A 21,400-nucleotide genomic window follows, 5' to 3' on the forward strand; every position below is an offset into this window, starting at 1 on the left:
AACATAATTGACTATATCAACAACCTGTAACAGTGTGAACTGAATTTGCAAAGGCAAGCAGGCAGCTGGGGTTGGAATGGACCCTGAAACAACTCAGCAGAATGTTGCCCATTCAGAATTCCTTTTGGGAGGGGCCAACAGCAAGAGGAGTTTGAAAGAGGCTTCTCAACTGTCACTTCACTCCTGACCAGATGAGGAGCTGGGGGGGTTGGTTCTTTGGTTGGGAGGTTTGGATGGTGAGGTGTATCCTGAGTGTACTTTTATGTGTCACAATTGGGAGATCACAAATACCAACAAAGAAAGACATTGAACAGCAATTCTCCAATTGGGTAGGAGATTCTGAACTCCTGGGGGAAGCCTTGAATGAGGGGAGGGGTCTCTTCCCTGATCCTGCCTGAATCCATTGATCCTGTTACTTCCCTTTTATATTAGTTTAGAAATATTTGATAGGAGACTGTAGGGAGGAAGAGAGTGAGCTACTGGGACTAGCCACAGAAGAAGTCCAGAGCTGCTCTCTAGGGGAGAAGACTTAGCTGATAGTGAAGTTTATCCTTTCCCTCCTTCCTTGATTCCCCGATACCCTTTTCCCCTGTACCCTGAATTTAATTAATCCTTTAATAAACCCCAGATAATTTGATACTTAGAGTCGGGAACAGATACATTGAGGTGGGAGGTGACTGATCTTGTGGCTGAGGTGAAGACCATTACCTGACTCCATCATGAGGGGTAAAGCTACTTGTTCTTAGGAGTTGGAGGAGGCTTGTCTCAATTGGGCTCGCTCTGAGGGTGGGATCCAACCCTTTATGGTCACAACTGAACCCCACCACCTTCCTTCAACATCCCCACTATAGTTTTGCCAATTGGGAACTTTTTTGAGTGTATTCCCTCATGGGTCTTCCCTGGGGTGGGGGTGAGTGATTAGCTGATCTGGCCCACTGAAAACTAACAAGGGGGGTAGTCTAGCTACAACCCCCCTACCATCAATACTCACCCCATACAAACCAGACTAACAGAAATCACATGATTATCTTGACAGATACAGAAAAGACTTTTACCAAAATTTACCAAAACCCATTTCTATTAAAACCACTAGAAAACATAGGAATGAAAGGCCTATCCTTAAGATAAAAAACTTGTATCTATCTAAAACCACTAGCAAGTGTCATCTGCAATGGGGATAAGTTAGAATCTTTCCCAATAAGATCAAAGGGGAAGCAAAGATGCCCATTATCACTGCTATTATTTAATATTGTATTAGAAATGCTAGCTTTGGGGCAGAGCTAAGATGGCTGTGGAATAGCAGGACCTTTCTGAATCTCCTTCCAACCAATCATTACAAAACATCTCAAAAGGGCAAAAATCAAAATCAGATGAATAAAGGGGCTCTCCCACTGGATTCAGCCTTAAAGGTAGGCACTCTTTAGGGATTCCCACACTATAAGGGGACAAAACTACACTTATAAAAGCACAATCTGATCACCCCTCCCCCACACCACCTACCGTGCCACTCAAAGCTAGGGCCAGGGCAATCTCTAATCCTCAGGAGCTGACTGAGGGTACTCTAGACTTACCCCTGAGAGCAGTACAAGGCCTTGGCAGTGAGAAGATGGGATTAACTCTTCCTCTTGCCTACTTTTAAATTTAATTACCAAAAGTCTATACACCCTAAGGAGGGGGAGGTCCACAACCCACATGTTAAAAGTGGGTGACAACTCAGAAATGACTGACTGCCCCCTGGGAAGTCCTAAGCAAAGTTATAGATGGCAATTGGTCCCCATGAAGTGGAGGAAGGGACAGGAAGGGACATGGAAAAAGCACAATAAAACCCCTGGACTTCTTGTCCAAACTCACTTTCTCCTTTGAACTTAGCCTTGGAGGAGCTCCACTTTGGGGACCTTGACTTGGACTGCTTCTGGTAAGACTGCTCTTGGATTTTCCCTACAACATGGATGAATGAAAAAGGCTGACTCCTTTCCCAGTTTCTGGAGAGGCCTCCTTGTCTTGGGGAGGCCACGTGATTATTACCACCTCTGGCTAAACAGTACTCTGACTGAGGGCCCTCTGGTGGAGGGCTAATTAGCTGAGCCTAAATTGAGCCAGGCACCAGAAAAACATTAGGGTGATAAGCTAGGCTGTTTACCTTCTTTCACTAAACAAAAAGTCATTTGACTTGAGATATATTAATTTCAGTGACCACATTCTCTTGTATTTAGTCCAACCTTAAATTTTTAACCCTTACAGCAGCAAGACTTGAGACCCAAAGCTTGAGTGTAGAACCTGGGCAGTAGAGCATGGAGTTTGGGCAGAAGAAAGGCTGGCCACAGTTGGAAAGATAGCCTCAGGGCAAAATGTTTTAAACTGCTCTACACAAAGAACATCACAGATTTACCTACCCCCATGCAGGCTTCTGACTAGGAAGAGAAAATACTACCAAGGCAAAGCCCTATAAGACAGAAGTTAAGAAAGCAAACAACATGCAGGAACCCCAATCCACTAGTGGCAAAAGAAACAAGCAGCATAAAAAAGCTGATTAAAAGAGATAAGGAAAGTAATTACATCCTAACAAAAGGTAGTATAGACAATGAAAAAATATTAGTACTCAACATGTATGCACTAAAAGGTATAGCATCCAGATTTTTAAAAGGTTTTTTATTTAATTAATTAATTTAGAATATTTTTACATGGTTACATGATTCATATTCTTTCCCTCCCCTCCTCTAACCCCCCTCCCATAGCCAACAAGCAATTCCACTGGGTTTTACATGTGTTATTGGTCAAGACCTATTTCCATAATATTAATATTTGCACTAGGGTGATCGTTTAGAGTCTATATCCCCAATCATGTCTCCATCAAAACATGTGATCAGGCAGTTACTTTTCTTCTGTGTTTTTACTCCCATAGTTCTTTCTCTAGCATCCAGATTTTTAAATGAGAAACTATTAGAACTTAAGGAAGAAATAGATAGTAAAACTATACTAATGGTAGACCACATTCTTCCAAAAATTAAATAAGAAAGAAGCAAGAGATGTGAATGAAATCTTAGAACAATTAGAGTTAATATGGAGAAAAGTAAATAGGGATAAAAAGGAATGCACCTTCTTTTCAGCAGCACATGGCACATTTACAATGATTGACCATGTACTAGGGCATAAAAACATTGCAAACAAATGCAAAAAAGCAAAAACAATAAATGCAACTTTTCCAGACCATAATGCAATAAAGATTATAATAAATAAGGGTACATGGGGAGGAAAATAAAAAATTAATTAAAAATTAAATGATCTGATCTTCTGAAACTGGTTGGTTAAAGAACAAATCATAGTAACAATGATTTCATTAAAGTGAATGACAATGAAGAAACAATACATCAAAATTCTGGGGATACAGCAAAAGCAGTACTCAGGAAAATTTATATCTCTCAGTGCCCATATTAACAAAAAAAGAGAAAAATGAGATTAATGAATTGGCATGCAACTAAAAAAACTAGAAGAATAAATTAAAAACCCTCAGATAAAGAGCAAATTGGAAATTCTAAAAATTAAAGGAGAAAGTAATACAATTGAAAATAAAAGAACTATTGAACTAATAAGATGAGGAGCTGCTACTATGAAAAAAACAAATAAAATAGATAAAGTATTGGTTAATCTAATTAAGAAAAAGAAAGAAGAGAACCAAATTAACAGTATCATGAATGAAAAGGGTGCTCTCACCTCTAATGAAGAGGTAATTATTAAGAACTATTTTGCCCAATTATATGGTAATCTAGGTAAAATGGATCAATATTTACAAAAATATGAATTGCCTAGATTAACAGAAGAGGAAATAGAATGGGTAAATAACCCCATATCAGAAAAAAGAAATTGAATAAGCCATAAAAGAACTCTCTAAGAAAAAATCCCCAGGACCAGATGGATTCACAAGTGAATTCTATCAAACATTTAAAGAAGAACTAATCCCAATACTATACAAACTATTTGACAAAATAGGCAAGGAGTCTTACCAAATTCTTTTTATTATACAAATATGGTACTGATTCCCAAGCCAGGAAGACCAAAAGTAGAGAAGGTAAACTATAGACCAATATTCTTAATGAATATAGATCCAAAAATATTAAATAAAATGCTATCCAGAAGGCTACAACAAGTTATCACAAGGATTATTCACTATGACCAAGTGGAATTTATACCAGGAATGCAAGGATGGTTTAATATTAGGAAAATCATCCAAATAATTGACCATATCAACAACCAAACTAATAGAAACCACATGATTATCTCAATAGATGCAGAAAAAGTCTTTGACAAAACACCCATTCCTACTAGAAAGGATAGGAATAGAAGGGCCTTCCCTCAAGATAATAAACAGTATTTATTTAAAACCATCAGCAAGTATCATCTGCAAATGGGATGAGTAAGATGCCTTCTCAATAAGATCAGGAGTGAAGAAAGGATGCCCATTATCACCACTACTATTTAATATTGTACTAGAAATGCTAGCAGTAGTAATTAGAGAAGAAAAAAAGTAAAGGGATTAAAGTAGGCAAAAAGGAAACTAAACTATCACTCTTTGCAGATGACATGATGGTATACCTAGAGAATCCAAAAAAATCAACTAAAAATTAGTAGAAACAATAACATTAGCAAAGTTGTAGGGTACAAAACAAATCCACAAAAATCATCAGCATTCCTATAGGTTTCCAACAAAACCTAGCAGCAAGAGTTAGAAGGAGAAACTACACTTAAAATTACTCTAGACCAGATAAAACCCCTGGGAATCTACTTGCCAAGACAAATTCAGGAATTATATGAACATAACTACAAAACAAGTACAAGTGCAAATAAAACTAGATCTAAACAATTGGAAAAAAAACATCAATTGCTCATGGGTAGGATGAGCTAATATAATAAAAATGAGAATCCTACCCAAATTAATTTACTTATTCAGTGCCACACCTATCAAATTACCAAGATACATTTTTTATAGAATTAAAAAAATTTATAATATAGTTCATTTGGAAGAAGAAAAGATCAAGAATATCAAGGAAACTAATGAAAGAAAATGTGAAAGATAGGGCCTAGCAGTACTAGATCTTAAACTGTGCTATAAAGCAGTAGTCATCAAAACAATATGGTACTGGCTAAGAGACAGAAGGGAGGATCAATGGAGTAGACTTGGAGTAAATGACAGTAGCAAGATAGTGTACAATAAACTCAAAGATCCCAGCTTTTGGGACAAGAACCCACTATTTGATAAAAACTGCTGGGAAAATTGGAAAACAGTATTAGAGAGATTAGGTCTAGATCAACATCTCATACCCTATACCAAGATAAATTTGGAATGAGTAAATGACTTAACTATAAAGAAGGGAATTATAAGTAAATTAAGTGAACATAAAATAGTGTACCTGTCAGATCTATGGGAAAGGAAAGAATTTAAGACTAAGTAAGAGATAGAGAATATTGGAAAATGTAAAATAAATAATTTTGATTACATTAAATTAAAAAGGTTTTATACAAATAAAACCAATGCAACCACAATTAGAAGGGAAGCAACAAATTGGGGGGGAAATCCTTTATAACAAAGGTCTAATTTCTCAAATTTATAAGGAGCTTAATCAATTGTACAAAAAATCAAACCATTCCCCAATTGATAAATGGGCAAGTGACATGAAATAGTCAGTTTTCAGACAAAGAAATCAAAACTATCAATAAGCACATGAAAAAATGTTCTAAATCTCTCATAATTAGAGAAATGCAAATCAAAACAACTCTGAGGTATGATCTCACATCTAGCAGGTTGGCAAATATGACAGCAAAGGAAAGAATAAATGTTTGAGAGGTTGTAGCACAATTGGGACACTAATGCATTGCTGGTGGAATTGTGAATTGATCTAGCCATGCTGGAAGGCAATTTCGAATTATGCCCAAAGGGTTTTAAAAGAATGCTTTCCCTTTGATCCAGCCATATGACTACTAGATTTGTACCCCAAAGAGATAATAGGAAAAAATACATTTGCAAAAATATTTATAGCCTCGTTCTTTGTAGTGGCAAAAAACCAGAAAATGAGAGGATGTCCCTAGACTAGGGAATGGCTGAACAAAATGTGGTATATGATAGTGATAGAATACTATTGTGCTGAAAGGAATAATGAATTGGAGGATTTCCCTTTGAACTGGAAAGACCTCCAGGAATTGATGCAGAGAGAAAGGAGCAGAACCAGGAAAACATTGTACACAGAAACTGATACACTGTGGCACAATCAAATTCTCTACTAGCAGCAATGTTAGGACAATCCAGAGGAACTTATGTGAATGAATGCTGTCCACATCCGGAGAAAGAACTGTTGGAGTAGAAACATGTAAGAAAAACAACTGCTTGATCACCTGTTTCGATGGGGATGTGATTGGGATGTTGACTTTAAATGATCACTTTATTGCAAATATTAACACTATGTAAATGAGTTTTTAACATTGATATATGCAAAGCCCAGTGGAATTGTTCATTGTTTCCAGGAGGGGAGAAAGAAGAAGGGACGGAAAGAACATGAATCGTGTAACCGTGGAAAAATATTCTTAATAAATTTAAAACAAACCAAAAAAAGAAATGCTAGCTTTAATGATGAGAAGAAAAAAATTCAAAGAGTTAAAGTAGTCAAAGAGAAAACTAAACTATCACTCCTTGTGGATGATGTGATGGCATAAAGAATCCAGGAGAATCAACTAAAAACTAGTTAAAATGATTAATAACTTCAGCAAAAAAAAAAAAGTTGCAGGATACAAAATAAATCCACACAAATCATCAACATTTCTATATATTATCCACAAAGTCAATCAAAAGAGATAGAAAGAGAAATTCCATTTAAAATAACTCAACAACATAAAATACTTGGGAATCTATTTGCCAAGACAAACATAGGAATTATATGAACACAATTACAAAACACTTCACACAGGTAAAGTTAGATTCAAACATTTAGAAAAATATTAATTATTCATAAGTAGGCCAACCTGACAATTCTACCTAAGTTAATTTCCTTATTCAGTTTCATATCAAGCTACAAAAAACTATTTTATAGAACTAAAGAAAATAAATAAATTCATCTAGAACAACAGAAGATCAAGATATCAAGGGAATTAATAAAAAAATTTGAATGATGGTGGCCTAGCAGTATGAGATTTCAAATGAAAAATAAAGCATTAATCATCAAAACAATCTGGTGGAGGGTCACAGCTAGGTAACTTAGTGGTTTGAGGGCCAGGTCTGGAGACAGGAGGTCCTAGAATCAAATCCGGCCTCATGCACTTCCTACCTATGTAACCCTGGGCAAGTCTTATACACACACACACACACACACACACACACACACACACACACACACACACCACTGTCTAGCCCTTACTGCTCTTCTGTCTTAGAATTTAAGATAGAAGGTAAGAGTTTAAAAAAAAAAACCTGGTATTCGCTAAGAAATAGAATGGTTGGCTGGTGGCTCAATGGAATAGATTAGGGGTAAATGATCTTAGCAATCAAGTGTTTGATACACCCCAAAATCCCAGGTTTTAGGATAAAAACTCACTATGTGACAAAAACTGCTTGGAAAAGTGGAAAACAGTATGTCAAAATTAGGTATAGATTAATATCTCATACTCTATGCCAAAATAAGGCCAAAATGAGTATAGGATTTAGACATAAAGGATGATACTATAAATAAAGGGAACATAGAATAGTTTAACTATTAGATCTATAGAAAAGGGAGAAATTGATGACCAGAGATAGCGAACATTATAAGATTTAAAATGAATAATTAAATAATTTTGTCTATATATTTAAAAGTTTTTGCATAAATAAAACCAATGTAGTCAAGATTAGAAAGGAAATAAACTGAGGGGAAATTTCGAATATGTAGAGAATTAAATCAAATTTATAAGAATACAAGTCATTTCCCAATTGACAATGGCCAAAGGATATGAATAATCAGTTTTCTGATAAAGAAATCAAATGTTTTAAATCCCTCTTGATTTGAGAAATGCAAATGAGAACAGCTCTGAGGTGCCATCTCATACCTATCAGATTGGCCAGTATGACTGTAAAGGAAAGTGAGAAATGTTGAAAGAGATGTGGCAAACTTGGGACACTAATGCATTGCTGGTGGAGTTGTGAACTGATCCAATGGTTCTGGAGGACAATTTGGAACTATGCCCAGAAGCCTATAAAACAATCCATACTCTTCAATCCAGTAATACCACTACTAGTTCTAGATCCTAAAGAGAACAAAAAATGGGGAAAGAACCTACTTGTACAAAAATATTTATAACCACTCTTTTTGCAACAAAGAATTAGAAATTCATGAGATGTCCATGAATTAGGGAATGGCTGAACAAATTGTGGCATATGGTGGTGATGTAATATTATTTTGCTGTAAGGAATGGTGAACAGGATGATTTCAGAAAGAACTGGAAAAATCTACATGAACTGATGCGGAGTGAAATAATCAGAACCAGGAGAATATTGGGCATAGTAACAGCAATATTGGGGAATGATCAGCTATGATAGCCTTAGCTACTTTCAAAAATACAATGATTCAGGACAATTCTGAGGGATTTATGACAAAGAATGCTATCCACCCCCAAAGAAAGAACTGTTGGAGTCAGAATGCAGAACAAAGATAGGAGACCTCTGGGAAGATAGCAATACCAGGGAAGATTCAGTGATGTCAGACCTTTCAGAACCTTTTAGGGACCCTGTGCTGGACCTTGCCCCACCCCCCAACTATGTGATGTGCCCCCCAATGCTGTATTCAATGTCCCACCCCCTACATTGTTTCCTGAAGCCACAAGGACCCACCCCTGAACCCAGCGTGGTGGGAAGGTAGGCACAGAGTGAGGGGTGTTATAAAAATAAGTAGATGTTGTAGATGAATGAAGAGGAGGATAGCCTAAACTGGATACTACCACTGGTAATTGTGTGACAACAGTGATAGCCCAGATAGGTGGCCAGGGCAAGATCAACTGAGGCTTGCCCTAGCTACATGATATGACACCTCCCTCCTTTATAACAGTGCCCAGGCAGAATCCTTCAGGTCAATGGATGATATCCCTTCAGGTCCCACCTGGGGTTAATTGATAGTGTATAATGGGCTCTATTAGCTTGGTAATGGCTTGTCTCTGACTGCATATCTCCCCTTCCCAGAGAAGCTATAAATAACCACTCCAGGAAGGTATTTAAAAGGCTTTGACTGTATTTAACAAAGATGGGGTATTGGAACTGGATAGAGGAATTGGGAAACCCTATCTATTTTGATGATAATAAACCCTCAATGCTGTAGGCAGGTACTTGAGTCCTGTTGGTTAGCTTCTCTGGTCTAGCCTGGCCACAGTCAAACCAGAGTAGGCAAACTGCTGCTTGATGTTTCAGCTTCTTCTTCTTTCTGCTAGATGTTATGCCTAACCAGCCTTTGGGATATCCACCCTTTCCACCCTCTTCTTCCTCTCCTGCCCACTTCCCGGATCCCTCCTGGGCCCTGGGAAACCTAGATAACTATAGATGATTGATTTCCTAATATCTCGGGGCAGTAGAATTAGAAAATGATGGTCTGGGTACCGGTTGATGATATTATCAGGAACAAAACAGGAGGATCTTACAAGGTTGAGCCCAGCAAGTCTCAATCCCAAAAGACCAGGATCCACAGATCTCCAGTCTCAGGGAAGGAAAGAAACCACAAATCAGGGCTGCCAGGGTGTTTTATACCCCCCTGGGCCAACTGCTCTCCCCCTGTCCTCACGGCCCTCTGGGAACATTCCGATATCCAACGGACCCACCTGTCAATCAACAGTGTGGATTCCTGGCTCCCAGGGTTTCAATATAACAGGTGGCTGCTTCAAAGAAGCCTGATGGGGGAAGGAGGCTCAGAGACCTAGTGCCCCCTCCCCTGAGTTTGGGGGGCTGGCCCCAGCTGGCTTGTGCCTGCCCAGGGGAAGCTGCCTCCTGCAGCTACAAGGATCTGCCCCAGCATCTGGCTTCCCCAGGGCTGCCTATTGGGCTGCAACCCACATGGTGGGAGCAGAAGGCAGAGGGAGCACAGTTAGCTTTTGGAGGACAGAGTCAACCCAGAGATTGGTAGTTGGCCAGAAAGGAAGGAAGTGGAGATCTTGAGATCTTTTAGGGGGTGGGGACAAGCTGGATGGTGGAAGAGGAGACCCACCCCTCCCACCCTCCTGGCAGCCCCTAGTTCCAGATGAGGCAGGGGAAAAAAGAAGGGCAGTAACCTGAGCACTCTGCTCAGGGGAGGGAGTAAGCACAGAGGGGCAGGGAGGTAGAGGGAGCTGGGGTGGAGAGGGGGAAGGGAGCAACTCTTGGGAGTGGCATGGGTGTGCCCACAGAGACATCTCTATATACCATCTTTGGCACACATTTCATAGTTCACCGTCACCGGTATGAAGGAAAGGGAAACAGGGAGTCTCTGTCTCTCTGTCTGTCTCTCGCTCCTCTCTCCTCACTCCCTGACTACAACAGTATCAGTGGGGTGGATAGAAGAAAGAGAGAAAGAAAAAGGAAAAATACTCAGTGAAGTGAAAATTAGAGATTTGATGGGTAAAATCCAGGTAAGAGAAGTGTCGGGCCAGAATATGAAAGAAACAAGACATATGCAGTTAGAAATAAGTAGCTTTAATCAAAGTCTGCTGGAGGGATATATATACTGAAATTTTAAGCAAGTAGTAATGAGAACAAAGAGGACAGAAAGAAAGCCATAATCTATTTGCACCAATACTGCAGTGAGTTTGAAGGTAAAAGGTTTGAATGTTTATATAAATGACAGCAAGTTTTGAGTTAATATTAATTTGTTTAAAGGCAACTAAGTGCTTTTCTTACCCCAACCCCCCAACCTCTAGAATATCAGATTGATGTTATTACAACTAGGAAATGTAGGTCATCTTATTGGATTCTAGAGACTGATTTGGGTGTGGCGCTAGTGAAGTTTCAGAGTAACATTTCAGTGGAGCAAAAAGCCAAAGTAATACATTAATAATCATCAACATTAGCTAACATCAAGTCTTTTTGCATTCCCAATATCTATTTAATCAGCCTATTTCATCTTGGATCTCAGATGTCTCGTGTAGTAGTCTGATTTCTGGAACATCTTTTCTTGGATATTTTGGAACAGGTTTCCTCTTCAGTAGATTTGTTTCTTTGGTTCCAAGTTACTCATAGTGTTGATAAGTCCCTCCCCTGACCCTGTGGCTTGCCCATAGTCTAGAAGTGTAGAAACCCCTATTCTCATCCATTACCATAGTTCCCTTAATTAAATTTATTACAAATTTTTGTCATTTGCTTGCTAGTTTCCACAGGCCCCTTGTCTAGATGGTGCAGGGTGACAGTTAGGCCTAACTGCCACTTCTGTTAACAGACATTTTCCTTAGCAGTTAAACCCAGTCTCCCTACCTGGGGAACAGCATTCCTCACAAATATGCGCTTAATGTGTTCAATGGTGGTATCTTCCAGGACATTCATACATAAGTACATCTCGGCTACTTCAATAGTGCTGTCCAAATATGTAGCCAGAGTCTCCTGATTAGTCTGGCTAATCTTTTCAAATTTCGACCAAGAGTTAGGGCATCTTGAATTCTTTTCCATTACCTTTATCAGTGATTTTCTTGCCTGTTTCAGCATCCTATAAATTGGAACTGAATTTAGATCCAATTCCTCCCAGGCTACCAGCCATGGTGTCATCCCCTCAGTTTTTCTCATCTCTTCTACAAACTTATTTCTATCATGATTGGACAATATTTCTCCTAAAACATACCAACAGTCCTCAAAATCCAGGTCATGTGCCTTAACAAATACTCTAAAGATTTTCACAAATTTGCCAGCATCATCATGGAAATTAGGGATTTTCCTTTTCAAATTCTCCACATCCTCCGTTCTAAATCTAGTGTGTTGTCTCACATGAAAAATCCCATCATCTCTCATTATTGGAAGGTCACATAGGGAGAAAAGGTTAACTGGTTTGTCACCCTTATTCAATGCCTGTTGTTCCAAATCAGCCTTAGATTGTCCAGATTTAACACTATTACCAGTATTTCCATCATTACAAAGTATAGCCACATCACCATTACCATGACCAGGAGCTCGACCATAAGCACCACCAGTTCGCATATACAGTTCAAAATTATCTATTTTAACTTGCATTAACTTTAACAATTGTTTCATCTCTGAATCCTTAAAACACCAGGTAACCACAATCTTGCAACAGTAATTAATATGAAAAAATATCCATCTTATTTTATATATGATATAACCAGTTAAAACAATAATAGGGGCTTGTGCTATAATATCCAGAATAGTAATGTTAAGAATAGGTTGGGCTAATTCAAAATCCAATATACCTCTACAGTACCTGGATATGATCTTAAACCACAGGTAGGGGATGAGTAATATCCCTTACCATAACCCCAATATCAAATAATCCACACAGTCTTCAAGTACCATTCTCCCAAACATTGATACAAATGACCAGTTATACAAAATTACAGTGGTGTTATTAGCCACAATGAATGACTAATAATAACTAATACAACAAATACAACAGTCTCACAACAATATCAATTTACAAGCAAACAGGACAACACAAACAATAAAGGCAAAAAAAAAAAAATGGGGAAAACCCTTTCTCTGGTCCTATTCCAGTCTCTATAGTATTTGACTCCACACAGATTTTATCAATGACCTGGGGTGGGGGGGTAAGAAGTTCTGAGAAGCTCACCACTGGCTGGGAACTTTCAGCCCACAGCCAATGGATTCATTGTTCAGAATGTTCAGAATCCTCTGACTTCCAGTCTAGCTCTGTATGTCCAAGAGAGAACTTCCTGTCAACCTTCCAACTGGGTGTGCCAAACTTTTATGGGGAAAACCAGGGGAGATAACTTAAATACTATATGTGGGTCCAGAGCGGTGTGTAGGAGACAGGAATGGACAGTAGGGGCACCAAACAAGTTAGGGAGACTGGGTTTAACTGCTAAGGAAAATGTCTGTTAACAGAAGTGGCAGTTAGGCCTAACTGTCACCCTGCACCATCTAGACAAGGGGCCTATGGAAACTAGCAAGCAAATGACAAGAATATGTAACAAATTTAATTAAGGGAACTATGGTAAAGGATGGGAATAGGGGTTTCTACACTTCCAGACTAAGGGCAAACCACAGGGTCAGGGGAGGGACTTATCTACACTCAACTGAGACCTAAGCAAGACAAGGCCCAGAGAATAGCAGGACTGAAGTGGGAATCCTCACAGCAGAGTCCTCACACACTCCAGCGATGTTGCAGCTCCTCCAGGACCACTAGTTGTACTCTTTCAGGTGAGTAGATTCTGGGAGCTAACCCTGCCCAAGTTAACCTTTGGTAGGGATTAATAGTCTCTACCAAAATCTCCCACAAGTAGATGTCAGTCTTCCTTCAGGATCTCTGGAAATCTGAGGTCTCCTAGGGTCAGTTGCAACTTGTCCCAAACCATGGAGCCTGACTCAGAAAGAGAGAGAGCCACACTTCCTGCTTCCCCATTCCATTTGGAATTCTCAAGCCCTTCCTGCTAGGTCTCCTAAATAATAACTAAGTAATCTTCTCACAACAGTAGAGACTTTGGCTCTTTATTTCACTGTGCAGGGGTACTTTGACACGAGTTTAATTCGTTCCATGGCCAGGCTTGTAATTCAATTTGTCCATGTGTCAAATTGAATTTCCCCATTAAAATTAATGTAAACGCAATTAATCCATTCCTACCCAAAAAAAATTCCATGAATTTTTTGTTTTATATGCTTTTAAATACAAAAAAGTACTTTATAAATAACAAATAAATATATTTATAGATAATAAGAAAGAATGTAAAGAAACAAACTTGCTTAAGAAATGTTATTTACCAAAGTCAAGCAAAGATGCTGGAGGAGGAGGTTTTCATTTCATTCACTATCGCTTAATATCACTTATTCTCTACACATGTAAGAATACATTTAAATGCAAAATTGACTTTACACATTATTTATGATATGTAACTTTATTGCTAAACTTAATTGCTATATTTTTACTTTATTATCATTTTCTCCATTGAACTTTGGCTATTTTGCCACACTTTCCTCAATTTCACTTAGAGGCCATTTCAACAAAAACTTTTCCATGGAAGTTTGTTTCTTCCTCCCTTTCAGAACATTTTGATAATGTGTGAAACAAGTGTCATTACACACTGCCAACACATGACATGTTGCAACTTTTTGGGGGATGTCTTTTCAATAAACTGCTTGATTTTGTCCCAAATCCTCAACCTTTCCTTAATCGCACTTGTACTGATTTTCCTGCAAAACCTTTGTATGCTGCTGCTGCTGCTGCTGTAACTCCTTCAATTCCTCCTTCATCAGGACCCATGGTTAAAAGTTAAGAAATCTGGCCAAAAAACTGATAATAGAGACAAAAATAAAGAAGAAAGCAAAAGCAATTAAATACAGATGCTTGCACGGCCAGATAAACACTGAACTAAAGGAAACAGCCTCGTGTAACTTGCAAAACCAAATGTTCGGCAAGCTATCTAGTGGAGAGTGGCAGAAGCTCATGATTCAAATATCTGCTCCTAACTTAAAGCAAAAATTGTGACAGGGACTGCTCGTTATCTCAAATTGTTGTGACTTAAGGTGCTTATGTATCAAGGTACCACTGTATCTGTATACTAAGTTGTCTCAGTTATTTTGATGTCTTGTAAACTTCCCTTCTAAATTAGTCTATGGCTTTAGATATTTTTGCTATGGCTTGTACCATGATTAATCATTCTTGTTGTTCTTAAACTGACCATCAGAAAATTGTGACAGGTCTATTGGCAAAAGGGGAAATTGAGAAAATTTAATGATTTAATGATTTATTTAATGATTTAATGATTTATTCTATTCTGTATTACCCTCCCAATATGTTGTAAAGTAACCCAAGTCATGTTTCTTTGTCTCTGAACTCAGTTCAGAAACTTAATATAATGAGTTCATAATTAAGTTCAGAAATTCACTTCTACTAATTGCCAAACGTCATCAATTCTTTCTTCATCTCCTTAGGGTAGTACAGAAGAAAATTATAACAACTGTGGTAATTCCCTTATTGGTTATGCTGTTTCCCTACTTGAGTTTATATTACTATTGTGGATTGTTTCCAACATAATTTATTATTGAGCTCTTCTACTTCTTCCAAGTTAACATAATACTCATGTACCACTCAAGGAACCTCATGGAAAATAGTACCAGAAAAATTGTACAAGCAAGTCACAAGGGCTGGCTAACCTCTGACTCCATAGAGAATATAAACTACCTTGAGTAAATGTAAATAGCAAAAGAGGCTCTAATTATGCCATGGGGAAACTTACATGTGTTCCTGGGCCATCCCTGGCACTATGGCTTCTTTCATGTTTCTATAGAATATCTAACCTAACCTGGAGTTAAGGTATCTGCCATGTGACTTTGTCCTGTTGCCTCGCAGGACTAGTCTTGTAAGCAAACTCTCCCAATTCACCCAATTAGCCTAATCAACCCTAATAATACCTATTAATAACCAAGCTGGCATGGGCTCCTTTTTCTCTGCTATCTCATTTATTCTCTGCAAGGCATGCCACCCTACAATTGGCATAATCACAGCAGAACAGATCTGTCCCTTTTAAATTGGCATAGTTGGCATGATAGTTTGCCCTCCAACAAATCTTGTGTCCTTACACTTATCTATCTCCTATAGCTAATGGCATACATTCTCCTTAATGAGTATACTTTATTTTTTGTTAAAGGAGCAGTCATTTTTTTGCCTCATATAATATATAATAAATAATATATAAATACTACTAGAATTGTTAAAGGCACAGATTCCTTCTGGCAGGATATGTCACACACACACATTGAATGTAATAAAATCTGTCCCCTGATTCATTCTGACTTAAATGGCATTAGCTAGTCAAAGTAATAGTCTCCTAGCTCTTCATTTCTTCACTGACAGGAACTTTGTTCTGGGACTTACCCATGTTTGACCTCTATTAAAAATGGTGAAGATTATTAATCTGCTGCCTCAATGATAAAGTCCATTCAACTAAACTAGACCTTGAACTTGGAGGGAGGGGAAAGAAAAGGGAAAGGAATAAGCATTTATATAGTGCCTATTATATGCTAAGCACTTTTACAAATATCTCATTTAAGCTTCACAACAACTCTACAAGATAGCTGCTATTATGAGCCCCATTTTAAAGGTAAGGAAATTATGGGGGGGACCTTAAGAGGAAAACCCAAGCTAAATGGTCATCCAATGACTGCCAGATCTTAGGATCAATTATAAAAGCAAAGAATTTTATTTGAGGTTTGGAGGAAATCTCAGTGGCCATCTCATTTAACTCACACCTAAAAAAGAACCCTGATATCTGGCAATCTATCCTTTGTGTGTTGTTGTTTAGTCATTTTCAGTCATGTCTAACTCTTCATGATGCCATTTGGCGTTTTCTTGGCAAAGACACTGGAATGTTTTGCCATTTCCTTCTCCAGCCCACTTTACAGATGAGGAAACTGAGGCAGAGAGAGTTAAGTGACTTGCCTAGGGTCACACAACTGGTAAGTATCTGAGACCAGATTTGAATTCAGGATAATGAGTCTTCCTGAATCCAACCCTGGTACTGTATCCTTGTTCTATGTGAGAAGGCTCTCCTGACATCAAAGCTGTTTTATTTATTTGCAACTTTTATCCTTTGTTCTCAATCCTGCCTCTGGAGCCAAGAAGAGCAAACCCAACCTTTTTTCTATATTTCAGACTTTAAATACTTGAAGATACCATGGCCTTTTCTCCTCACCCTCTCCCTCCATCTTCTGTTCTCTAGGTTTGCCATCCCATCATCACCATCAAAGGATCCTCATATGGCATGAATTCAAGGTACCTTATCATCCTTGATATTCTCTAATTTAGAAAATTAACTTTGTCTTTGTGTCCCAGTGTTTGACACATAAGTAAGCACTTAATAAATGTTTTTTTGATTATTAATTACTTCTAATGAGCTTACTCTGGGGTAATACTTTTTTCTCTTGTAAAGAAATCTTAGAACAAGAATACTCATGATCTCCAATTGGTAAATAGGGAAAAGGAAAAGAGGAAGAATAAATCCCATATCTAGTGACAGCCAATTTCTTTTTCTCTCTCTGGAAACTGAGATCATGAATTCAAGTATTCAGAGACCAGGAAAGGTTTAAGAGGTACTGGAAAATGAAGCCCTTGGGATCAAGGGCAAAGGTTCCACAAATCAGCTGTTATTAGAGGAGATGGTACCTTGAGAGGCAAATTGAAATCAGGGAAGCTTAAGGCATAGAGATGGATCCCTCACAAGAACCTTGAGTTTGTTTGGGTTTCCAGGGCCATAAAAGTTGGTTTGACTGGAGTCTTCCTCCCTTGCCCCCTAGGTCAATAGTACAATAAATAAGTCAGTGTATTTAGGGTTTATTGGGGACATGACAGATTACAAAGGGTCAAGTCCAGCTGACATTTGCCTATAAATTCAAGGGAAGCAACACAGATGAAGAGAAGGCTTCCCAAAACCTGCAAGAAAAGAGACAGAGACAGCATTAAAACCTGCTCTAAGATCTGATCCCTAAATCTAAGGTAACAAATCTGCCCTGCCCAAACCTACCCTCTAAACTCTGTACCCAAACATATATCCTTAGCCCACAAGTAATGGTAAAGGACATGCTAAAAGACCTATTGTTAACTTGTATCTTATTTGTATACTGCCCATTTCATGAACAAACTTAGCAAGGGTGGGCTGTTACCTGGGTTTACTTGAAGGTATGACTCTCAGCACCTCCTCTTCCAAAACCTAGGAGAAAATAGTCATAAATTGGAAGTAGGAAGATGGCTTAGGGGGAAAAAATAGAGGAAGGAAATGGGACAGGAATCATATAGATTCTGGAGACAATGTGGATAGGACAGTCAGGAGGCAACATGGAATATCTCACCTTTGGGCCCAAACATGGCTGCATAGCAGGGATGGTTACAATAGGGCTTCCCTTCATGCTGCAAACCAAACAGGAAGGGGAAAAACTATGTTAAGGACTTTCAGAGTGCAACTTTAAGGCTTAGGACAATCTTTCTCCCCAGGCATAGTACTTTCACCCAACCATGATTACCTCAACTCTTTTTTTTTTTTAAATTTTTAAATTTAATTAACTTAGAATTTTTTTCCATGGTTACATGATTTACCTCACCTCTGAGTCCCCTCACATTCTCTATACTCTGAGGCCCCCTCACCTCTGCATGACCTCCTGATGTCAGTGTCTTTCCACATTTTTCACATTTCAGGCAAGGGCGATGCCAGTCCTTCCCCAAGGATGTTACTCGTTCAGCTGGGAAAACATAGGAAGGATGACCCCAGGACTCTCCCCAAATTCCCTCACCAAGTTATAGACACACATATGTAAAAGCTTCTCATTCACTTCAATCTTCTCTGTTGCTCTCAAGACCTGATATAGATGCTCTCTCTTCCTACCCTAAGACCTGCAGATCCTTCTCTTCATTTCCAAAACAGGAGAATGAGGATGTGTACACAAGGTGGCAAAAAGAGATAAATGATCCAAATTATCACCAACTAGATTTTCCACTAGTTCCTCAAATTCAGTATGTTCCAAATCAATCTACTCCCCCAAACTGCCCCTCTCAACTTACCTGTCTCTGAGAATGACACCACCATATTATCACTCATCCTAACTCATAACCTCTGGTAGCAAAATATATTATTATTATATTAGCACATAATTTATTCTAGACCTTCAGTCCATTCTGTGTATTTTGCCAAAGGAATCTTCCTAATTCATGCCTCACCAGGTCACTCTCCTGCTCTGACCTCATTCCTTCTCTGTTCCTTCTCCTCTGATAAGGAGTCCAGAGATGCCCTGGGCTTTCAGTCTTTAGGCTCCTTAGAAAGGCACCTCCCTACTGGTCTGTAAACAGGTGAATAGGAGAGAGGATATAGAAAGATGGTTTGAGTCCTGTCTAGGAATGAGACTGAATGAAGAAAAAAAAAATGGAGCTTAGGTCTAAGGAAAAGTTAAAGGCATTAGAAGAGGAAAAAGTCCAAGGAATTAGGGAAGAGGAACACAGAGTGGACACAATGAGAATGAAGGACAGAGAGAAATGGAAACAGCCTTCAGACTGATTGAAAACGAAGTTCCCTCTGTTTCTTTTTGTCTGTCTTTCTGTTTCTACTTAGTGCATAATGAGGAGAGCACAGAGTCCAATTCTGCCCTGCCCCTTCTTTGGCAAAGGGTCTGGAGATTGCTCTCATTCACTAATGTGAATGTTTCCTCTTTGTTTTCAAATAGGCTCCACCCCCTGCTTCCCTAACTAGAAATTCTAGTTAGAGGCCAAAGAATTTGCAGGAAACTTGAATACACTGGAAAGAAGAAAATAGTACCAGAGAGAGTGAGAGAGAAAGTCAGTGACATATAGACCACAATCTACTGAGAAGGGCAAAGAAAGAAACATAACGAAAAGAGTCAAAGAAACAGATAAATAGATACTAGAGCCACAGGAAATGACAAAGATGGAGGGAGATGTAGATACAGAAGTTTGGCAGGCAGAGGCAGAAACCAAGAGAGGCAATGTCCTCTCCTGCAGTAAATAATAGGGCCTCTAGTCCTCATCTCTTTACCTCCTCCCAAACCAACATTTCACCTTCTAGCTAGGGTTTTTTAGGGTGGGAGAGGAGCTCTCCTTTTTCTGACTAGCCTGTTTTCTATCTTTCTATCACTTTGCCCAGGTCCTCAAAACCCAACTTCATCCATCAGCCTGGCCACTGAGAAGAAAAAATGGATGTGGCTCTCCTGTACTTTTTGGGGGAACCTTATCAGCCATCTCCATATCATGGAAGGGGTTCAGTACAGGAACAAGTGGAATACATGCAACTTTAAATGAGGCTGACTGTCCATAATACACCAGCAGATATTCCAATTCACATAGATACTTGTCCCTTCCAGCTCTAAAGGTCTGCAATTCCATGATATAACTGTAGCCACACATACATGCACATGCACACAATTCTACACAGGTATCATGGTCACACAGAGAAATATAGACTCATTTAAGCATGCAGTCAGTAAAATACACACATGCACTCACTCAATTGCCACACCCCAGATCTCTGCACTGAGGAGCCTGCCCAGAGAAATTAGCAGCATTTCCGCCCCTATTTATCAAAGCAGCTTCCCAGTTCCCCACATCTACCCAGAGAAAGATCTGGAGGCTGGAAGTGGGCAAAGGGGATGGGAGATAGAGAGGTGAGGAAATAGGAGCAGCAGGGGTGAAGATCCTCAAAGTCAATAACACCTGGCTATGAGCTGGTGTTGAAGCTAGAAGCCAGATACAAATGCCGACATACTCTCAAGAAACCTCTAACTTGGCAACTTGGCAACCAGGGAGGAGGCAGGTGAAATGGAGAGGGAAATCTGGAAGTCTTCTAGTGGCTCTGTACAGGAGACTCTGCTGGGGCAAAGGCGGGACAGGAGGCTCCCGGAACGAGGAATGGGCTCAGGAGCATAATGTACTGCGGACAGTGTCCAGGTCAGAATCTGGGTCCCCAGGGACGGTCAAAAGTCTCAGGAGCTCTAAGAGAGTGTCTACCGTCCAGAGTCCGAGACAGGGTAGGGGGCTGTATCCCGGATCCCACAGGAGAGGAGTGGTGGACGGGACGGGAGGAAAGAAGCGTCTCCAGGAGACTAGGAAAAGGAATTGTCCCAAGACTCTCCCGTGGGATGATGAAAAGCAGCATCTAGGGCCAGAATCTGTTCTAAGAGCCAGAGGAGGGGGTGTCCCAAAGCTTCTAGGATGTTGTGAAAGTATGGAGAATTGGGGGAAAGGAAAGGAAGAGAAGGTCAAGGGTCGGAATATGGGATTCAAGTTTGCTCACCAAAATACACTTCCTTCTGGCACTTAGGACACTTGGGCATGTTGTTGGCAGGCGGGAAACGAAAAGGCTCACTTAAGGATCTTCAGTGAAACTGAGCCCTGGTCCAGCTAAGTTCCCTCCTTTCACTAGCCCCAAGACCCCACCCACTCCCCTCCTAACTTCCCCGCCTCCACCCTTCCACCACCAGGCTACAGTGACCGCGCCCCACCCAACCCTGCATCAGCACTTCCCTTTCTAAGTCTCCCTTCCCCCAATCTGGGCCATTTCATCCTTCCCCAAGTAAAAATCACTCTCCATCCTTCCCCCAATACACATCACCCCATTCTGTTCATAAAGTCACAGAAGCATAAATTTTAAATTAGAAAAGACCTTTGAGAGCCATCCTTCGAGTCCATGTCCCCGATTTTACCAGTGATGAAAATGAAGCCCAGAGAGTTTCAGTAACATGCTCCGGGTCATGCAA

At 39.5% G+C, this 21,400-nt stretch overlaps 1 protein-coding gene across 1 annotated transcript; it reads right to left on the reverse strand.

Moving 5' to 3' along the window:
* Window positions 1-17,461: 17,461 nt before the first annotated feature.
* Window positions 17,462-21,041, reverse strand: CRIP1 (cysteine rich protein 1). The gene is made up of 5 exons (XM_044661940.1): window positions 20,938-21,041; window positions 18,285-18,379; window positions 17,993-18,050; window positions 17,807-17,853; window positions 17,462-17,576 (listed from the first exon to the last, which is right to left on the reverse strand). The coding sequence occupies exons 1-4, from the start codon at window positions 20,975-20,977 to the stop codon at window positions 17,813-17,815; spliced, it is 234 nt and encodes a 77-aa protein (XP_044517875.1). The 5' UTR covers window positions 20,978-21,041; the 3' UTR covers window positions 17,462-17,576; window positions 17,807-17,812.
* Between the last annotated feature and the right edge of the window lie 359 nt (window positions 21,042-21,400).

Source organism: Gracilinanus agilis, chromosome 2 (genome assembly GCF_016433145.1).
Source record: "Gracilinanus agilis isolate LMUSP501 chromosome 2, AgileGrace, whole genome shotgun sequence".
Lineage (NCBI taxonomy): Eukaryota > Metazoa > Chordata > Mammalia > Didelphimorphia > Didelphidae > Gracilinanus > Gracilinanus agilis.